The sequence below is a fragment of the Ursus americanus genome, chromosome 3 (assembly GCF_024610735.1).
Source record: "Ursus americanus isolate L20-20 chromosome 3, mUrsAme1.1.p, whole genome shotgun sequence".
Taxonomy (NCBI): Eukaryota; Metazoa; Chordata; class Mammalia; order Carnivora; family Ursidae; genus Ursus; species Ursus americanus.
In genome coordinates, this window is record NC_142129.1 from 61,238,975 (window position 1) to 61,260,629 (window position 21,655).

The window sequence follows — 21,655 nt, forward strand, 5'->3', positions numbered from 1 at the left end:
ACTTTACATCTATTAGTCAATAATTCATGTCTGACCAAGATTTCTTAATTATAGCACAAGACATGTTTTCATTAAGCAGATCTCCAGGCAACTTTGTGCTAATATTAGACATCTTCAGCATAATGTAAGGCAATATGAATTATGCATGTGGTGTGGCTGGAATAATTAAAATGATAAGAATCCCTATGGATTTGTGTCTATCATAATTTACTGTGTCCTCTGAACAGTATCACCAGTTAGTCCTGAAGAATGGATGGGTATATGGGAAAGATATTTCATTAACTCTTCCCTGTTCTCAAACTGGTTGAAGATGTTGGACACATGATGCACCAAGGTCCAGCAATTCCACTCCTAGGTATTCACCTAATGGAAATGCACGTATAAGTTCAAAGACTCACTCATACTAAAATGTTCGCAACAGCAGAATTCATAATAGAAAAAAATTACAACTCTCTATATGCCCATCACTAGAATGGATATCTAAATTGTGATACCTTTATATGCTAGAATGAAGTACAGCAGTAAGAATGATCAAAGTGGAACTACATAAATACATGTGGATCTTGTAAACATAAATGAGTGAAATATCTTTTAAAGATACGTAGGGTATAATTCCATCTATAACACAAGAAGGGTTTCTGAAATTCTGAGAATGCCCTGTTGCTTGAGTATTGGTTGGGTTATATAATAAGATTGTGAAAATTACATTTATGATATATGATCATTTTTCATGTATATTATTCTTCAATAATAGAAAAAAGAAACTGTAGATCAGATAAAATGACAAGCATTGTTGCCACTACTCCAGTTGGTCAGTTGTCTGTCTCACCTCCACACCTCTGGCCAGAAATAGGAGGGGGGAAAAAAGTATAAATGCCAGTTTTCTCAGCCTTGGAGTTCAAGTTCTTTTGAAATTGTGAACACCTATAAGACAAACGTTATATATGTATTTTGATTTTCACTGATACTACTTAGCAAATCGTTTGACAAGAGTGGTGGTAGGTTTTAATCAACTATTTTTTGTCTCTTAGGAGGTGAATCACAAGGAACAAGCTCCTTCAAGCCATAGTCTATACCCAATAATATCCGCTCCAAAAATAACATTAATACACACTTTTATAAACCACATGTAAACTTGTAAATATTAAATCCTTACCTAAACCTTTAAAATATCATGTATTTCCCAGTGAGGTTCAGAAATAAAATTACTATATGGCTGGCTATTGTTTTGGGGTATGTATAAACTACAAACCTGTGTTTTGCAGGTGACTGTTATCTGAAGGACTGGTCTTCATGGAGCCTATGTCAGCTAACCTGTGTGAATGGTGAAGACCTAGGCTTTGGTGGAATACAGGTCCGTTCCAGAGCTGTAATTATACAGGAACTAGAAAATCAACATCTGTGCCCAGAGCAAATGTTAGAAACAAAATCATGCAATGGTGAGTGCTATAATTCATGAAATCTAGTTTTATGTTGACAAAAAGAATTTTCTGTTCAATAAGTAATTTGCTAGGATCTCACTTAAGACTGAGAATTAAGAGTATTCTGAATTTTAAAAATTTATAGTAAGAAAAATCTTTCCACCCTTCATAAATTAGATATGAAAAGTAAAAAATATTTCAGTTTTATGAGCTATGGAAGACTGAGATAAGAGCACATTATTTGTACACCCAGGACAATCCTGATCATATATAAATCTAATAATATCCTTTATTTAAATCAAAGTAAACAAAAATCCACAGCAAAGTGAGGTTTTACTATATTCTTAGAGATTGGTAAAGTATTGGTAAGAATTTGACATGTAACACATGAACATACATGTTTACAGGTTTATGTGTGTATGTACATGCACATATAGAGCCACGCACCCAATATAAACAATACATGACATTTCCAAGAACCACAGAGCATTAAAATGTCACAGTGTGGGAACACAGAGGCAGTCTAAATGAAAACAAAAGAATTTATAGGGTCAACAAACAACCCTCTCCTTCCTGCTTGTGTTTTGAAACAATTAGGGAGTAGGACATTTAATAGCAAATAGAAGCCAAAATATTACTCTTATTACTGAAAAGTTGGAGCAGAGAGCCTAGAATGTGAAGGAAGAATGCTTAGAATAAAAACCAAATGGGCTAGATGACTTAAGAATTAGATAGAATCATCCACCTTGTCAGTTGTATCCTCCCAGATTTACCAACCAGATAAATCATTCCTTATGTCCTAAGACAGTGTAGGTAATGAATGAAATACAGACACATGAAAAAATGCTCAACATCAATAGCCAGTAGGGAAATACAAATCAAAACCACAATGAGATACCACCTTGTACCAGGTAGAATGCCAAAAAGTCACACAACAGGAAACAAATGTTGGCGAGGATGTGGAGAAAGGGGAACCCTCTTACACTGCTGGTGGGAATGCAAGCTGGTATAGCTACTTTGGAAAACAGTGTGGAGGTTCCCCAAGAAGTTAAAAATAGAGCTACCCTATGACCTAGCAATTGCACTACAAGGTGTTTACCCCAAAGATACAGATGTAGTGGAAAGAAGGGGCACATGCACCCCAATGTTCATAGTAGCAATGTCCACAATAGCCAAACTGTGGAAGGAGCCGAGATGCCCTTCAACAGATGAATGGATAAAGATGTGGTCCATATATACAATGGAATATTACTCAGCCATCAGAAAGGATGAATACCCACCATTCACGCTGACATGGTTGGAACTGGAGGGGATTATGCTAAGGGAAATAAGTCAAGCAGAGAAAGACAATTATGGTTTCACTCATATGTGGAACATAAGCAATAAATAGCACAGAGGACCACAGGGGAAGGGAGGGAAATCTGCAGGAGGAGAAATCAGAGAGGGAAGGGGCTGGAGGGAGAGGGTAACAGGGTGATAGGTATGAAGGAAGGCATGTGTTGTGATGGCCAAGGGGTACATTATATATAACTAATGAATCATTGAACACTACATCAAAAACTAATGATGTACTATATAGTGGCTAATTGAACATAATTAAAAAAAAAAATCCCAAGGAACGATTTGCTCAACCCAAAATGACAAAATTAGAAATCAATAACAGTGACAAAAGAAATCGCCCTATGCGCACACATCAGTAAAAACTAAAAACCACACTCTAGGGCATTACATATCAAATGGTATGTGGGAGGCAGCACAAAAGTACTTAGGAGAGAACTTAAAGCCTTAAATGCCTAAGTAGGAGAGAGAAGTTTAAAATGAGCTAAACATTGAACTCGAGAGATGTTTTTAAAGAAGAGTAAAATGTAACTAATAAATTTAGTGAGGTAGAAAACAAGATAGTCAACAACCAATAGTTGACCAAAACTAAATAGACCACCTCATGGCAAAAATCAAGGGAAAAAAAAGGGGGGGGGGAGCACAATCAATACTACAAATAGAATAGAGTTTAGAAATATTTTTTTTTAATTTTGCTAATTAATTATAAATACTTCAAGATAATCTAGAATGTTATTATACTTTATGCCAAGAGTAATTAAGAATCTACACCATGGCTTCTATAACTATTAAAATATTTATCAAATATTTACACATGAAACAAGCTAGAACCTAAATGGCTTTGAGTTTTACCAAAATTTAAAGAAACAACTCCCTTTTATGTGAAATCTTTAAAAATAAAGTCAAGTGGGAAAGAAAAAGAGGAGGAAAATCCCCCCAGTTCTAGGAGAGTATAACCCCGACAGTAAAATCAGTCAATAAAGTCACCAATAAAATAGATGTCAAAATCATAAAAGATTATTTTCTAAACAATCATTAATATGACTAATTATAATTTTAGAAGTACAAAGATGCCTAAATATTGGAAAAAAATTAAAGTCACAGTAACAGGAAAAAAAGGCATAGGATTTTTAAATATATGCTGAAAAGATGTTTATAGAATGCAACATTTAAACTTCCCAACTTGAACTAGAAGGAAATCACTTTACCTGATAAATGATATCTACCAAAACTAACATCATGTATCATAATATTAGGGGAAACATAAGAGACATTCCCTTGCAGTCAATAACAAAGGAAGGATGCTCACTATGGCTACTTCTTTTCAACCTACTAAGAAGATTTTAGTCGAAGTACAACCAGAAGCTTAACAGTTGAAAACAGAGAAATAATCATTCACATTACTATATGATTTTCACATTAAAAATTTTAACAGAAACAAAATAGATAAAAATCATGATTAGCTCAATAGATACTTTTGACAAAATATAACATCCATTTGTGATAAAAACTCAACAGGTGGGCCTCAACATAGCAAAGGCCATCTTTGACAAACCCACAGCTAACATTATTATTCTCAGTGGACAAGCTCGTAATTGTTCATCATTAAGAAAGGAAGTACAACAAGGATGTTATCCTCCCTCACCACTTTTAGTCAATGTACTACTGGAAATGCTAGCCATAGCAATTGGATAATAAAACTAACTAATAAGCAATTGGATAATAAAACTAATAAGAAGTAAAACTGTCACTACTTACAGATGATGTGATATTATACACAGAAAACTCTCCCCCCAAAAACTATTAGAATAAATGAATTACGTTAAGTTGCAGGATACAAAATTGATACATAGAAACCCACTGCTTTTCTATACACTAATAACAAGGTAGAAGGGAAAAAAACAAAACTCCATTTACAATTGTACCAAAAAGAATAAAAGACCTAGAAATAAACTTAATCAAGGAAGTGAAAGACTGTACACTGAAAACAATAAGGCATTGATGAGAGAAATTAAAGGCTACAGAAATAAATGGAAGGATAGATCATGCTTATGAATTGGAAGAATATTGTTAAAATGTTCATACAACCCAAAGCAGTCTGTTGATTAAATATAACCCCTACCAAAGTGCCAATAGTATTTTTCCATAGAATTAGCATAAATAATCCTAAGATTTATATGGAATCACAAAAGACTGAACAGCCAAAGCCATCTTGAGCAAGAGCAACAAAGCTGGAAGTAGCACAATCTCAGATGTCAAACTATACTACAAAGCTGTAGTAATCAAAACGGTATGGACCTGGCACAAAAATGGACACCTAGATCAACAGAACAGAATCTAGAGCCCAGAAACAAAACCACACTACTACATGGTCAATTAATCCACGAGAGGCAAGAAGATACGATAGGGAAAAGACCGTCTCTTCAATAAATGGTACTGGGAAAACTGGATAGCTACATGCGAAAGAAGAAAACTGGACCACTTTCTTAGGCCACACACAAAAATAAGCTCAAAATGGATTAAGGAACTAAATTTAATACCTGAAACTATAAACTCCTAGAAGAAAACATAGGCAGTAATTTCTTTGACATTGGCCTTAGCAACATTTTTCTAGATATGTCTCGTCAGTCAAGAGGAACAAAAGCAGAAATAAAACTATTGGGACTACACCAAAATAAAAAGCTATTGCAGAGATGGAAACCAACAAGAAGGCAACCTACTGAATGGGAGAAGATATTGCAAATGATATATCCAATAATGGGTTAATATCCAGAATATATAATGAACTTACACAACTCAGTCCACACAAAATCTAATGAAAAAATGGGCAGAGGACCTGTATAGACATTTTTCCCAAGGAAGGTAACAGATAGATGGCCAACAAACACATGAAAAGATGCTCAACATGACTAATCACCAGGGAAATGCAAGTCAAAACCACAATGAAAATTTCCTCACACCACTCAGGATGGCTAATTTCAAAAAGAAGTAAGTGTTGGCAAGGATGGGAATCCTCATGCATTCTTGGCAAAAACGTAAATGGGTGCAGCCACTGTGGTGAACAGTATAAAACCAAGATATGACCCAGTAATTCCACTTCTGGGTATTTACCCAAATAAAAGAAAAACACAATTCAAAAAAAAATATGCACCCCATGTTCATTACAGTATTATTTACAGTAGTCAAGATATAAAAGCTAAATGTCCATCAATAAATGAATGGATAAAAATGTGGCATATGTATACATACATACAATATTCCATTACTCAGCCGTACAAAAGAATGTGATCTTGCCTTTTGAGACAACATGGATGAACCTAGAGAGTATTATGATAAGTGAAATAAGTCAAAGACAAATACCATGATTTCCCTCATATGTGAAACCTAAAAAACAAAATGAATGAACAAAACAAAAACAGAAACAGACTCATAAGTACAGGGAACGAACTAGTGGTTGCCAGAGTGGGGGACAGGTAAAATAGATGAAGGGGATCAAGAGGTACAAATTTCCAGTAAGTCACAGGGATGAAAAGTACATCACAGGGACGTAGTCAGTAAGACTGTAATAACTTTGTATGGTGACAGATGGTAACTACACTTATAATGGTGAGCGTTTTGTAATACATGTAACTGTTGAAACACTCATATATCTGAATCTAATACTTAACTACACTTGAATACAAAATAAAAATAAAATCTTTTACCAGTAAGACTCAATTACAAAATTTAATTAGAAAAAAAAATCAAAATAAAACTACAAGTAGAAATGTATTTAACAGAAATAAGTTATGATGAAATCTTAAGCACATAAAAAACTAAAACTTTAGTAAAATAGGCATGTTCAGGGGTAGGCTTCAATATCCTTACATCTCATTTTTATACCAACTTATCTATAAATCCCATGTAATTTGCAGAGATTTTTAAGTGATCTATTGATTCTAAAATTCATATGGAGAGGTTGAAGACCAAGAAGATCCAGAATTATTAAAGCCCAGAATTTCAAGAAGAAAAAATGGGAAAGGAGGTCAAGAGACTTACATGGCTTTATTCAAGATTTATCCTACAGCACTAATAATTTAAAAAGAGTGACCGGTCAACAATAAAGCAATTAGACTAATGAAACAAAGAATCTCAGGAACAAATTTTCGTATATAGGTACATAACAGAAGTGAAAATCAGTAGGGTAATGGTGGGTAAAATGTTGCAATAATTTGTTATCCACATAATGTTTTTAAAATTATCTCTAAGCTCATACCATATACAAAACTGATACATTAAACTAGATAAATTAATTATAGACCCAAAGGTGAAGAGCATAACTATAAAACATTTAAAGAAAATATAGGAGAATATTCATCATGAACTCACAGTAGAGAAGAATTTCCTAAATATGACACAAGCGGCACAAAAGTAGGAAAGATGAAAAATTAAATCTTCCACATAGTAATAGATCATAAACAAGGTTAGCAGAGAAGCCACAGACTTAGAAAAGATATTTTGTGAAGTTGATTAATTTCCAAGGATTAGCTTCTAGAACAACAATTTTATAACTTTTTGGTCCAAGAGTATAAAATTGATCCAATTTTATATTCTTTTTTTTAAGATTTTATTTATTTATTCAACAGAGATAGAGACAGCCAGCGAGAGAGGGAACACAAGCAGGGGGAGTGGGAGAGGAAGAAGCAGGCTCATAGTGGAGGAGCCTGATGTGGGGCTTGATCGCACAACGCCGGGATCACGCCCTGAGCCGAAGGCAGACGCTTAACCGCTGTGCCACCCAGGCGCCCCCCAATTTTATATTCTTAAAATTGTTTGAAGACCCCAGATTTTCTTTTGTGAGTCCTATATACATAAATTTATATTAAAAATGAAAAGATTTAAAATAACCATAAACCAATTTTATATAACACTTCCTGAAAAATACTACTTTGTAAAACAAAAACAGCAACTTTGACAAGCATAATCTTGTTTTACAGTTTTACAAATCCATAATATCTGTCTTAAAGGAAGACAGCTGGATTCTCTGTTTCTGCACTCAATCTGTTGTGATCTTCGTTTATGTATATGAAGAAAATCCAGCTCTACTCACACAGATGTGTAGTTGGAAAAGGAAAATACACACACACAAAATCTGAAAGAATGTTAAAGTCTCCCAGGTTCTCTGGATCATACTTTGAGAACTGCTACTCTAGAATAAGTAATTCCCACAATTCAGTAAGAAAAGGCATAGATTTCAATAGGATAAAAAAAAAAAAATGGCCACAAGATAAAAAGAAGCGACACTCATAAGAGGAAGTCTAAATGCCCCAAAACATTTGTTACTATTTAATAGCATTAATAGAAAACTACAATTTAAAATGACAATATAGCTTCCACACCCACCAGACAAACCAAAAATTTTAAATCTGACAATAATCGTTTGTGAAGGCTTAAGCAATGGTAATCCTAATTCACTGCGGTAGATATGTAGATTGTCACTTTTTCAAGGAAAAAAAATAGATTTAGTAAAGTTTCAGCCATCCCTATGGTGATACCTGGCAATTTGTCTTCTAGTTATTTACCTTAAGGAAGCATGAAGAGACTTGCACAAGGTTGACCACTGAGGCATTGCTCTAACAGCTAAAATAGAAAACAACCTAAAAAGCCATCCAGAGAGGAGATAGCTAAAAAAAATTGTGGTGTTTAGTACAGTGGAATTCTATATAGCAGTTAAAATAAATGTACAATAGCTACATTTAAAAAAAAAAACACATAGAAATATTTCATAATATTTACATTTCAGAATGATACATAGAGTAGGATACTTCTAAAATTTTTAATAATACAGTTGGCCCTCAAACAACACAGGTTTGAATTACCCAGGTCCACTTACATGAGAGGTTTTTTTAATATAAATACAGTACAGGGACGCCTGGGTGGCTCAGTCAGTTAAGCGTCTACCTTTGGCTCAGGTCATGATCCCGGGGTTCCTGGGATTGAGTCCTGTATCTGGCTCCTTGCTCAGCAGGGAGCCTGCTTCTCCCTCTGCCACTCCCCCTGCTCGTGCTCTTTCTCTCTCTCTGACAAATAAAGTCTTAATAGTAATATAAATACAGTACAAAATATTTTCTCTTCCTTATGGTTTTCTTAGTAACATCTTTTTCTTGCTTACTTTATTAGAAGCATATAGTATATAACATATAAAACAATTAACTCGGCTTTAGTGTTATCAGTAAGGCTTCTGGTCAACAGTAGGATGTTAAGTTTTGGGAGAATCAAAAGTCATACACAGATTTTAGACTGCGTAGGGGTACAGGCCCCTAATCCCCATGTTGTTCCAGGATCAACTATACTGTATTAACATTAAAAGAATAAAAACCATGGCAAAGAAATGGAGTTTGGGAATAGATCAGGAATTTTATAACATTTTATAACATTTATATGGCAATTTCAAGACAATAAATTAAATTAACATTTGAATCATTTTTGAGATGGACTTACCACTTTTCAATTGTTTATAAATAATTTCTTAATATTCTTTCCCCATGATTGTCCTTCTGGACAGCAGAATGCTTCTGTTCATGTTTATTGTATCCCTGCAGATGGACAGTGTTATGAGTATAAATGGATGGCCAGTGCTTGGAAGGGTTCTTCCCGAACAGTCTGGTGTCAAAGGTCAGATGGTATAAATGTAACAGGTAAACTTCCAATTTCTCTTTGTTTTTTCAAAGTCTTCCTGTAACACACAAGCAGTCTGCTTAAGAAAATAATGAAGAAAACAAAGATATTCTCTCAGTATTCAGCATATGGTTGGGATTCAGTACCTAGGCTGTATAACTATAACCAGCGACTATTTTATTTTTATTATTTCAGTTAAATTCTCCCTCATCCAGCCATTTTAGACAATGTTCCTAGAATTTAGTTAAAATACTATCTAATCCTAATAAATTATAATTCTTAGATTATCTTTCCTAAAAATTTTATATATGAATAACTCACCATGTGCGAAAAAAAATCAGTATTTTGTTGACTATATCCACGTATCTTGCTTGAATTCAGAAATCTATGATTCAGTTTTTTTATTAATAGGTAAGATCTATTGGCAAATCTCAAACACAGAGCATCTGGGCAGCTAACCTACTCTGTCCACTCTGTCCCCACTCAAAAATTATATATTCAAAGAAGAAAACCAAATGAAAAATTTTTCTGAAATGTCCTTTGACCCAAAGAGCTTCTCTAATCTGAGATTACTATAAATTTCCTCATCTGAACCCAGTAAATGCAAGGGTTCTTGAGGCCCCTATGAAGTGGAAAGAAACTTGGCTCCAGATATGCACCTTGCTAATTTCCTAGAGAGAAACCAAGGTCGGAACCAGAACCTCAGTCTTAAGCACATAACCCAAAGATCTAATGTCGCTCCTTTAACATTTTCATAGATCTAATCTATAGGAATCTTCATAGTGTAACCAGTAGCATGAGTTTAGAGAGTTAACTCTTCAGGGGGACCTGCTGACTTACTGCCATCATTTTGACCCTCTGGCAGAGATAAAAAGTAATGTGCATTTGGGTACCTATCATAATGTCCATTTATAAATTTAGCTGTAATATATACAGTAAGATAACAGGAACAGAGATCAATACGCTTTTTGGAAAGCATCAATTTTTATATTAAATTTTAAATTACCTGGATTTATTTAAACCTAATTACTTATTTCCTCCCTATGAAAGCTGGAACAGGATATCAAATTATATTCTTGTGAAGGTAAGATTTTATATATGAGAAATCTGTATCAAGAAACCATTGATAATAAGAACTCCCAATGGACACATATATAACAAAGAAGAGACACCTACCAGGAAACCCTCTGCTCTCTCACAGTGTTATTTATTGGGGGAAAAAAAATCTATTCCAACCACACCACTGTAAGAAGCCTAAGGGGAGAAAGAGCCCTAGGAAGGGAAGCATAGGTTTTCTGAATTTGAAGGCACTTACAGAGATGGTCCATTCAACTCAAGTGTTGAAAATGAAGGTCTACATTCTTCTTGAAATTATTCAGAGGGAACGTTGCAGTTTCCCCAGAGGGTCCTGTTACTTTTCAGGGTTATTTTTTCCCCCCAATATCGATGCAAGTAATATCTGTCTGCCTTTTCTTCTACATGTTAAAAGCTCTTTTCCCACTAAAATTGGGGATATTCCCCAATGCAAAGGTAAGTCCAATTTTAAAAGACTTACCTGTAGAATTCAGTGTTCACCTTCTTTTTAATCCATTAAAGTACCCAATGTATGTCTTTCTAATACTCTGATACCAAAAAGGCCAATGTGTAAATGATTTGTGATAAACTCTATATGCATTCTTCTTCCATCTTTTAGGAGAGACGAGATTCTTTGAGAAATAGACAAGCATGTAAAGTATATTACCTATCTTGATCAATTGCTTTAATTTTATGAAGTTGTCCTTATTAGAAATCAAGATGATGTTTTCCTTTTTCTTCATGTGTTTCATGATAACTTCAATATGGCCTTTTAACTGCAATTGCCTTGCAATGACTAACACCTTTCCCATCACAATTTTTTGATGAATAGTTTATATTATTGAGAGATAAGGTGAATAATTAACAATAGGTATCTTTGATTAAATTCCAGAGGATCAATTCCATAAGTAAAGGAAAAACTTTGCTTGCCTAAAACTCTATTCAACTGAGCAAGTATGGTTTGAAACATCACCAATATTCTTTCTCTAGGACACCTATTCTCATTTTAAAACCTCACCTGTAACAACATAGGCACACTTAGTACTATACTTGAGAAAGAGAAGGAAGAAAAACCAGAGAGCTGCAATGTCAAGTTAAACAGTAATGCAAACATATCACTTAGTAGCTACAAAGGTTTTCTTTCCTATACCCACAAAAATCCTGAATTGGCAGGAATAATGATTTTCTCCAAGAAAAATGCATTATTTTTTTAAAAAACCCATTTATGTGATAGTCGTTAATTAAAGAGACATCTCAAGGGACATGAAAACTATTTCTCTGACTAGCCAAGAAAATTTAAAGGAAAATTCAATTTGCTTTTTAATGTTGGACTGGGCCCATAGTGGGGACTGGGGACGATGACAGAAATAGCCTGTGTGCAGTTAGTGTTTTCAAAGTAGCAACTCTGCAGACAAGGGTTTGTGTAGCACCTGCTGAGCGTCAGGCACGGAGCTCTCGCCTCTGAATAAGATGGGCCTCAAGTTCCTGCATGAAGTGTCAAGGTTAATCAAATATTTCACAATCAGTCGCCCTCAGAAAAACCCATGGGGCTCCCAAAGTGGTTCGGGATTCAAAGACAAGTCTATACAACAGGGTGTTTCTATCATTGCAAGAGAAGCTACTTGTCAACGTATGATTTTCTGTTCTGCAGGGGGCTGCTTGGTGGTGCACCAGCCTGACGCTGACAGGTCTTGTAACCCACCGTGTAGTCAACCCCACTCGTACTGTAGTGAGGTATGTGTGACTTCATCAGAAAAGACAAGCCAGCTTCATTATTTGTCACCCACCACCTCTTAAAAAGTCCATCCCATAACCCCCCCCCCCCCCAAGAAAAAGCATGTCTTGTGTCTTGGGGTCTATTTCTGGACCTCTCATCAGTATAAATATTCTGAATGTTTTTAGTGATTCTACTGTTAAAATAATTTGTGTACAGTACAAAAAGTGTGTTTTTATGTAGTTAAGACCGAAATTACATGTAGTAAATTCCCAAAACAGTACTTCCTTAAAGCCTTCTCTTCAAGTCAGATCTATTATGCTATCAAAGATCACCTTCTATGGATAGTAGAAATCCTCTTGTTCTCCTGCAGATGAGGACATGCAGTTGTGAAGAAGGGTACACTGAAGTCATGTCTTCTAACGGTACACTTGAGCAGTGCACACTTATCCCCGTGGTGGTGATACCCACTGTGGAGGACAAAAGAGGAGATGTGAAAACCAGTCGGGCAGTACACCCAACCCAATCCTCCAGTAACCCAACAGGACGGGGAAGGACCTGGTTTCTACAGCCATTTGGGCCAGGTGAAGTGACTAGACAGGGTTGATGTAGAATCCTTTAGTTATACATTTAACCAATGTAAAGGGGTCAAAAAAAAAAAAAAAGCAAGCATTTTCACATAAGTTATTTATTATTTCATCTGTACTCATTCTGATATTGCCATATAGCAAAATGTTTTAATTATGAAAAAAGCACTCATGCTCGAAGTTCAGAGAAATGAAATTACTTTCTTAGAAAAAAAATTAGGATATTAGTTATTTTGATCTCAGACCTAAATTTACAAGTATAATTACATTCACATTGAACAAAAAAATCTAACAATGAAATATTAATTAGGAATAAAGTATATTGTCATTCAGAACTGAAACAAATAAAACTCTAAAGACACTCAAGAATTTTTCATTTGACCACAGACTGGTAATAATTTGAACCTAAAATAGGAACATCAGTAATGCCGTGCTGTGCTGGGGGGTGGGGAAGCACTTGGTAGCCAGTCCAATTTCTCTCAGCCCCTAGATTTGATAAACTCAATCAGAATCTGTACTAGCACCAGATATAAAAGGTCAAGGATGGAGCCTTCCTGTCTAGATGGGATGATTTAAATTTAAAGACTGACCAGACCCTTGTCATATTAAACAGACACCCTTAATGTGTCTAGTAATGGACTTGAAGCCAGTGCAGGCAAAAGCTTGATGTCCTAATACAGTGCTATCCCTACCCCACACACATGCTCTCCCCAGTTGGAATAAACTATAGGCTTATTCCTGGAACTACAGCCAGTGCTTAAAATTGTGCCACAAGGGCTATATGGTAGCTAAGATCATGGTGCTTTTTCTCACACCAAGAGGGATTACAAGTTAATGACCAAAGGAAATCTCCAGGCAAAGCCAGGCAAAGTCTACTTTACAGTTGTTAGAAATATGAGAAAAGAAGGAATCTGCATAGCACATCTCTATTTCTAATGCATTAAGTCAAAACACTTTCCCTTATTAGAGAGTCACTATTAGGATTTAAGTATTTTCAGTATTCGGATGATTTAACCCACATACTGTGATTTAACCACTTTATCCCTGCCTTCATAAGGTGGTTAGCTGAAATACAATTTATTTTGCAAAGCTGACTTGTCTGCAAACATGGGAAACTCTTCTCTCAGTGTTCAAGATAGTGGACCTGCAAATGGCCAATTAGCAATCTTGACCTTGACTAAGAATCCAAGCAAACCTTCTCACATCACAACTCATTTTTAAAAAAGAGAAGATTATCATTTTAAATTTAATATATACCCTCCCTAAAATGAGTATTTTAATATATTAACAAGGTTTATGTTCTTAAAAAAGTACATTTAGACTTTCTTCTTGGTTTTTTGAAAAACTCAGAGGATATTTGTTGAAGAACTCTCAGGGCAGATAAACCCAACCGTGGTTGACTTTAAACCCAGTCCCTAATTTTTAAAATCTGTAGAATTGAAAAGAAGTATATTTAGACTATTAACAGCTTAGTTCCAACAAATGGATCCGTAAGTTGATCCAGCTTTAAGCAGAAACACTTTCACAGTACTGATTTGTTTTTGATGCCTTCCAAATATTGAATAAACCAGAGTGTCTGTGGAGTCAATTTGCCCAATCTGTAATTTTAGCACTAATATGTTGAACTGTATGTATGCAACAGAAAATATATGTTGATATAATTATCACGTTAGGCAAATTAATACTACCATCTAGTTGAAGTTTATTCTGAACACAAAACTAAGAAGCTCAAAGAAAATGAGAGCAGAAAACAAAATTAGAAAAGTTCCTATCCTGACTAATTCCATATAATAAAAAGGTAGAAAAATGTTATTTATTTATATGTTATAATCAAACTTGGCTATTTTTACAAAGGATATTGTCAATCGAACTTTAAAGTACAATGTAAGTGTAAATTAGATAAGAGATTAATTCCTCCCAAAAATGTTAAATATATTCACTTTCAATTCATCTAAAAAAAAAAGGTTAAAATGATAAAATTTATGTTCAGATACCTGTCTGCATCAACCCTAAGCTGTAGGACTTTATCGAAATTACATTTCTTTTCTTCTTTCCTTATAATTTCCATTCTCAGAATGAAAATAGAAAATGTTTATTTAGCATTACACATATATTGGATTTGAAGTAAAATTTAGATAAGCAGCTGCAAAAATTTCAGCATATGAACTTGAAATCTGAACACAAATTGAAAACATTTCTTTTCCATTCAATTCTCATTGATAATTTATCTTTAATGAAGCAGCATCTAACTCATAATAGCAGCTTTGCATTAATCATTAACTGTGCCTAAGCAATAATTCATTTTGTTTTGAAAGGATTTGGTCGTATGTGACTGGTCATTGGTCATAGTTAAAGACTGTCATATATATATATACACACACACACACACACCAGACTAATGTAAATTAATAACTAATATCCATTCTTCTTAGATGGGAGACTAAAGACCTGGGTTTACGGTGTAGCAGCTGGGGCATTTGTGTTACTCATCTTTATTGTCTCCATGATTTATCTAGCTTGGTGAGTGATTACATATTTCAAAATCTAAGGGGATACATATCTCTTTATTTTCAGCAAAAACACTGTCAGTTGACTACAATGCAGAAACAGCAATTTGTCCGAAATAAGTATTCTGCATTTATTGTTTGTCTGAAATTAGAAATAAAAACAGCTTTAGTTGTAGATATTCTAAAAACTACCAAATCTGAACCATTTAATATCTGAAGTTGAGCCGGAGCTGCTCCAGGTCATCTCAAGGATGTTCTCCTTGGTTATACAAGATCATATCGCTTTGGATGCTTATGGTGAACTACACAGTTTGATACTGAATTACTACTGGAGAAAGAGCTTATGGTGATACCTAATTTTATTCAACTATCTTTTCAAACATTTATTATAAATTGTGTATTGTTTATAAATTTCTGGTCAAATATTAATGATTATACTATAGTATTATTTCCATTGTTAGTGAGGGATTTCATTTGATAATTCTTTTACAGGATAATAAAATATTTGAGGGGCTCTATTTCAGGTTTATTCAGAGCATAAAATAAGAAATTCAAAGATACCAGAATATCAAACTTTAAGGTTGAATTTAGGTCATTAGGCAGTTAGACAACTTTATCAATATATTTTGAATTTTTTCATTTAAAACAATAAAATTTATGATTAAAGGTTGATTTACCTTCTCTAATTATTTTTATTATTATTTACAGCAAAAAGCCAAAGAAACCCCAAAGAAGGCAAAACAACCGACTGAAACCTTTAACCTTAGCCTACGATGGAGATGCAGACATGTAAGATTGAACCTACCCGGGCAACAACCACTTTCAGCTTTCTGACTTTGCAGTAGACATCCAGCAGCCACAAAGCTCTTCATACTGTGTGAATTCAGATGCATTGTATCTTATTAAAAGAGCATCAAAAAAAAAAAAAGTGAAAATCAGTGCCATTGGAGATACCAAGACAGTACCACTAACATAAAAAAAAAAAATTAAAAAATCAGCCCTGAGAAATCTAGGAGATTTAGTTGAATACAGGCTGCATTCGGAAAGTCTTTTGTGATCTTTTCTGAAATCTACTAACTGGCAATTCACTTTCATCTCTAAAATACGGTTGTGGAATTGGTCAGTTAGGACACCTGATGCAAGCCTCTGTCGGCAGTGTTAACCCATAATAACATTTTAGCATGAAGAGTTTATACCAAGATCTCTACAATACTATAGTCAAGCATAACAACATGTATACTCAACTGAATGATACACATTACTATGTCAGACTATGTATTTGTTAATAAGCAGTTTTAATGGTGAATAAGAGATAAACTCTAAGGTGAGCAGAAAACCCATGGAATAAATTCAGCATCTTGGTGGTTGGTGGTAGCTTTCATTAACCTGCATTTCAGAGGCAAAGACTCTTTTATAAGACTTAATTCTTGTCTTTCTCCAAAGTATGAATGCTGGACATGTACTAGTATCTTAGGAAAACAAAAAAAAAGTCCTTAAGTTCAGTACTTTATAGTGGTTATTGTCTGGAAAACTAATTTGCTTGTGTTAATACGTTTCTACTTTCCCTAATTTTCACACTGGTTGCCTGCATCTCTTTTGCTATATGGAAGGCACATTTTTGCACTATATTAGTGCAGCATGATAGGCATTTAACCAGTATTGCCATAGAAACTGCCTCTTTTCATATGGGATGAAGACATCTGTGCTAAGAGTGTCATGGAACCATTTGCAAGTTCTTACATCCGGAAGAGAATAAATTTCAGTTTGGATGGCGGCAGGATGGAATTAGCTATTACATCTGCTGTCTACACTCTTCCTGGTTGCTGCAGCCATTGTGATATCGACAACATGGCGGTGATTGAAATGTTCAAATCCCGAACTCATTAACCCTTCAAAAGATGGATCCCTCTAGTTGGTTTTTAATTGTACTTTGAAGGTGGTTTACGACTAGATTTTTATATTTGTTATCTTTGTTAAAAAAAGAAAAGAAAAAAAAAGGAGCTGGTTGTCTTTTTAATTTTGAGCAGATGGAGAAAATAACGTCTTGATAATTTTTGTACCTAAAAGAACTCAAAACCCTGTGATTTTTCTTTATCCCCGGATTTGTTTTTTCCTAGCTTCACATCAAATGTATTCATAGTTTTGTCTTTCTCGCTGGTAAAATTTGAAGCAGGCTTTGTAGGATTTCAAAAACATGTTCAAAAAAGAATAAATAGTTTGCCTCAGGCTTCATTAAATATCTAGACCAAGGGTGGCAAACGTTTTCCATAGAGGGCTAGATAGTAGGTATTTTCTGCCAGGCCTATGTCGCACCTTCTCAGTTCTGTCATCGTGAGGATGCAGGTGTGGACGATATACAGTACATAGAAGAATGAGCATGGCTGTTTTCCAATGAAGCTTTGTGACAACAGCAGGCCACATCTGCAGGTTGTGGTTTGCAAACCACTGGTCTAGAAGTTTTTTCAGTGCTTACCTCTTTACTAGGTCATCTTTTGCTTTCATTCGTTTACCCTTAGAATGCCATCGGTGTTTAATTTCAAAGGTGAAAAACAGTCATTAAACTTTATCACTGTTTTGCAAGTAGTTATATTTTTCACACATGTAGGCCTGGAAATGACACAGTGAAATACTAATTTGGCAGACTTCAAGGGAAAAAAAATAAAATAAAAATCCAAAGGTGCCATTAAAAAGCAATTCCATTTTTCAGGCAATATTTACTGCAACAACCTTTGGTAGAGGCGAGGACATTAGGTTTTCAGGTCTTTTAAAAATAATGTAACAAGCTATTTTATCTTAAACATGGCTGTGCTGCTGTAAAAGTGGTTTAGACTAGAAGGTGTTTTACCTTCAAGTAGAGTTTGAACTCCCCCTGCTGTTCATTAAAGTATTTGCAAAGATTACAAAAGACATCAGATTAGGACGTCGTTGCGCCCAAAAGGAACAGATTTCTACCTATTTCAATATGAATTAAATGTGGAAAGCACTAATTCCTTACTCAACACTCACTGTATTAGGCATAGCAACTATTTCAAAGCAAACAGGTGGTCACAAAGATGAGAATTTTACTTTAAACCAAGGATTTAAAAAAGGAAAGCATAAAAAATTCCACTGCATCGGTCTTATTGAAGAGGAAGACAAAAATAATACCGTTGCTCTAAAACTGTGATTGCTAATGTATGTACTCAGGGGTCTTCCAGGTAATCCTCAAGTTGATCTCTTTGAATAAAATGAACTCCATTTGTCCAAGATGGTTGAGAAAGAATCTATTGCCATTACTTGAAGAATTTAGCTAACAGCCTTATAAAATGTATGCAACACCTAATAACTTTGAAATTACCAAATAATATATTGTTGCTACAAAAGCTATACTTAGGATACTGTAAAATGTCATTAATTCAGAACGCAGATCAGTATCATCCAACCCATACTGTAAGAATTAACAGATTGATCGAAATTATAAAATTTTATGAAAATACATGATCTTAGTCATAAATTAATCACATTTTACAATACTACATATATGGAGGAGACTAGGTTCAATGTGACCTAAAACTAGGAAACATATCGGAAGTTCACCGTTAGGATAAATTCTGGGTGGCTTCTTGTTGGAAAGATGGAAGGAAGGGTACATAGCCAGTTGGCTATTTTGGACAAATGAAGGTTACTGTATTCATGTTTAGAACATGAAAATAGCCTTATTTTTGTTCCTGGCATGAGTCAATAAGTATGTTACTGGAATTTCTTCAAAACCTTATTCCTCCTGTTCATTCTGACAATTCAGGGGAGGAATATAGTAGTTACTGGTCTGTTGACACTTTTGCCTTACTAGAATGGCCTATGAGCCCAAAAAGATTTAGAACTACTGTTCTATACATATGAAGGTCTGCTTGGTTAAAAAAAGAAAAAAAAAGAAAAAGAGAAAAAAAGAATGATACAGTATCATATTCTATTTTGTTGGACTGTTTCAGTATAAACCACACAATTGGCACAACTGATCTCTCTTGAAAGGGGCTGATTTGCTTATTTATCAGTACCTAATCTAAGATACGGACCATAATTCTTATTTGAAAGCCTTTTGGAGAACAGTACCGTGTAGCTTAAAGGTAATTTGCAAAGGAGTGCATAAAAGCATGTTCTTAAGTACTTATAACAAAGCACAAATAACTTATAACAAGACAAACATTTCTTGAACTATCACATGGAAGACACTCTGCTAGGCACTATAATACAATTAGTCATGGCTTTTGTATAACCTATGAATCTAAGACACTCAGAAGAAGGGAAAATGTTTCATGAGTGAAGACAGCACTTCAATTGCCCTTGACTCTGGACTTGTTTCCAGTGTGGTGTTTTTCCTGATGTAACGTCCCTGTCTCAGGCCGTGCTGTCGGACTTCACTGTAATCCTCCTCCATCCTCAGGGACGTGGCAACGTTCATTTGCCCAACCAGAACCCCATTCAAGTTCCTGGACATTTCAAGATAAAGTCACTTACCCAGAACTTCTTACAGGGATTAACACCTCTCAGTTTTTTTTGTTTTACCTCCTTCAAATCCCTATTCCTTTGCTCCTTTATAATGATTTTCTCTGATCTCTCTCTACTCTGCTTACAACTAATCTGACCCACTTTTCTCAGAACTACCTTCTACTAAACATGCTCAAATTTTTAAATAAGGGGGGAAAAAGAAGGTGACAGGTCTCTATTCCCTACCTGCTACTCAAAGTCTCACTAAGAGTGTGAACATCTTGATTTAAGCAAAATGTACTGGTCAAAGACATAAGTAAAAACGTAAGGAAAGATGTAGAAGACATGCCCCCTCAAAAAAAATGCTTTTTCTGTAAATATGTCCATTTTTATACTCTATTTAAGTATGACCCAGTATGCTCCTACCTCTACCTTGCCTCTGTGTTCACAACTCATCCTACAAGACAGTAAGACAGGCCTGTACCTTACAGAAAGGAGAGCCCATTCCTGGACTTACTTGGAGTTTGAATAGATTTCCAAGAATCATGCCTCCAAAATGATCTGAGATCTATTTGTAAAATATTACCAAATTCAAATGTGTTTCATGTTATGTTTTCCCCACTAAGACTGAGGGTGTTGAAACGAGAGCAGTCTAGGAACAAATGTGTGAAGCATCTTGTCAGAAAGTGAGCTTTCCTGGGTCTAGTTTACACGTGAGAACAAAACACACCTGCCTGTCCCACCTGGTCCTAGCTCCAGGTGGCCATGACTGCAGAAGAGGATTTTGGGGTCTGAAACTGGAGTGTGGGCATAGCAAACAGAACTCTTTATAAAAAAAAGAATGTTTTGCAGCGTGCATACGGTAATTCTGTATCAGCAGGAACACTGAAAATGGCTACGTCTACGTTATTAAATGAGTAAAACAAATGCTAAGTGGATAGAGTTAACTTTGTAGTTTTAGGTTTTCATGCTTCTACCAAGCCAGATCTTAAAATGGGCAGTATATGAAGACTTTTAGTTTGTGGCAGTCATGTTTTCAGCAATCAAAATCTAGTCTATTTAGAATATAACGGTCAGTCTTATTGTGTTTTGTAGACTTTTTTTTTTTTTTAAAGCAATAGTTTCTAGGTCATCTACTTTGAACCCTCAATGAAATTTTCACAACTATTTTTCAGCAATCTATTTATGTTTATTTTTAAAAAGTAAACATTAAGATCCCCCTTCTGGTACTTTTTCCTGCCTATTTGTAGCACAGAGATTTGAAGAGATCAGTATTGGTCATTGTAAACTATAACTTTATTAAATTTGCAATATGTCTTTATATAAACTGTAATCCCCTAAATGGTTTTGTTAATTTAATTACCTGAATATTTATTTTGTTTAAGTAAGGAGGCAGCTGTCTAAGAAGTTTTTGTTAATATTACTTTGTAAATTGTGTAATGTAATTTATTTTAAATTATGTACATTTCTTTTTTAACGCACAAAATGTCTATGTACAATTAACTACAGATTTGAAAATAATGTCACTAAGCTTTATTCAGTTAATACAGATGGCATGTGAAGATGTAATATGCTTTTTTACATTTTCATATGGGTTATTTGTAAATAACTATGTTGCTGACAAACATAAACATGGAAATCATTTTCATTCTACTCATGTGTACTTTTTAAATTTGCATCATTTGCTGTTCATACACGGGTTTAAAAAAAAATTTCAGAGAATATCCAAACCCTTGTACTACTGTATTGCCTGTTCAGGAGCCCCCCCCCCTTTTTTTTAAACAACCCCAACAGAAAGTTTGAGAGCTGCAGACCTTAACTTTAAAAGTCCGCTGAGGCCACCACATTAATCATTATGGACAAATGACCTCTCAGTTTCCAGTCAAAAGAGAG

The 21,655-nt window shown here is 34.7% G+C and overlaps 1 protein-coding gene across 8 annotated transcripts in view; it reads left to right on the forward strand.

Moving 5' to 3' along the window:
* The window catches only part of THSD7A (thrombospondin type 1 domain containing 7A), a 773,396-nt gene extending 751,981 nt beyond the window's left edge, over positions 1-21,415 (forward strand). For 5 of the 8 annotated variants that reach the window (XM_087861023.1, XM_087861022.1, XM_087861024.1 and 2 more), the window contains 6 exons: positions 1,266-1,439; positions 9,341-9,436; positions 12,142-12,224; positions 12,578-12,788; positions 15,224-15,311; positions 16,007-21,415. In XM_087861023.1, the coding sequence (XP_087717149.1) occupies positions 1,266-1,439; positions 9,341-9,436; positions 12,142-12,224; positions 12,578-12,788; positions 15,224-15,311; positions 16,007-16,091 (737 nt within the window). In that variant the 3' untranslated portion in view covers positions 16,092-21,415. The remainder of the gene's footprint in view (positions 1-1,265; positions 1,440-9,340; positions 9,437-12,141; positions 12,225-12,577; positions 12,789-15,223; positions 15,312-16,006) is intronic. The other 3 variants (XM_087861026.1, XM_087861027.1, XM_087861028.1) reach the window with 3 other exon arrangements.
* The last annotated feature ends 240 nt before the right edge of the window (positions 21,416-21,655 follow it).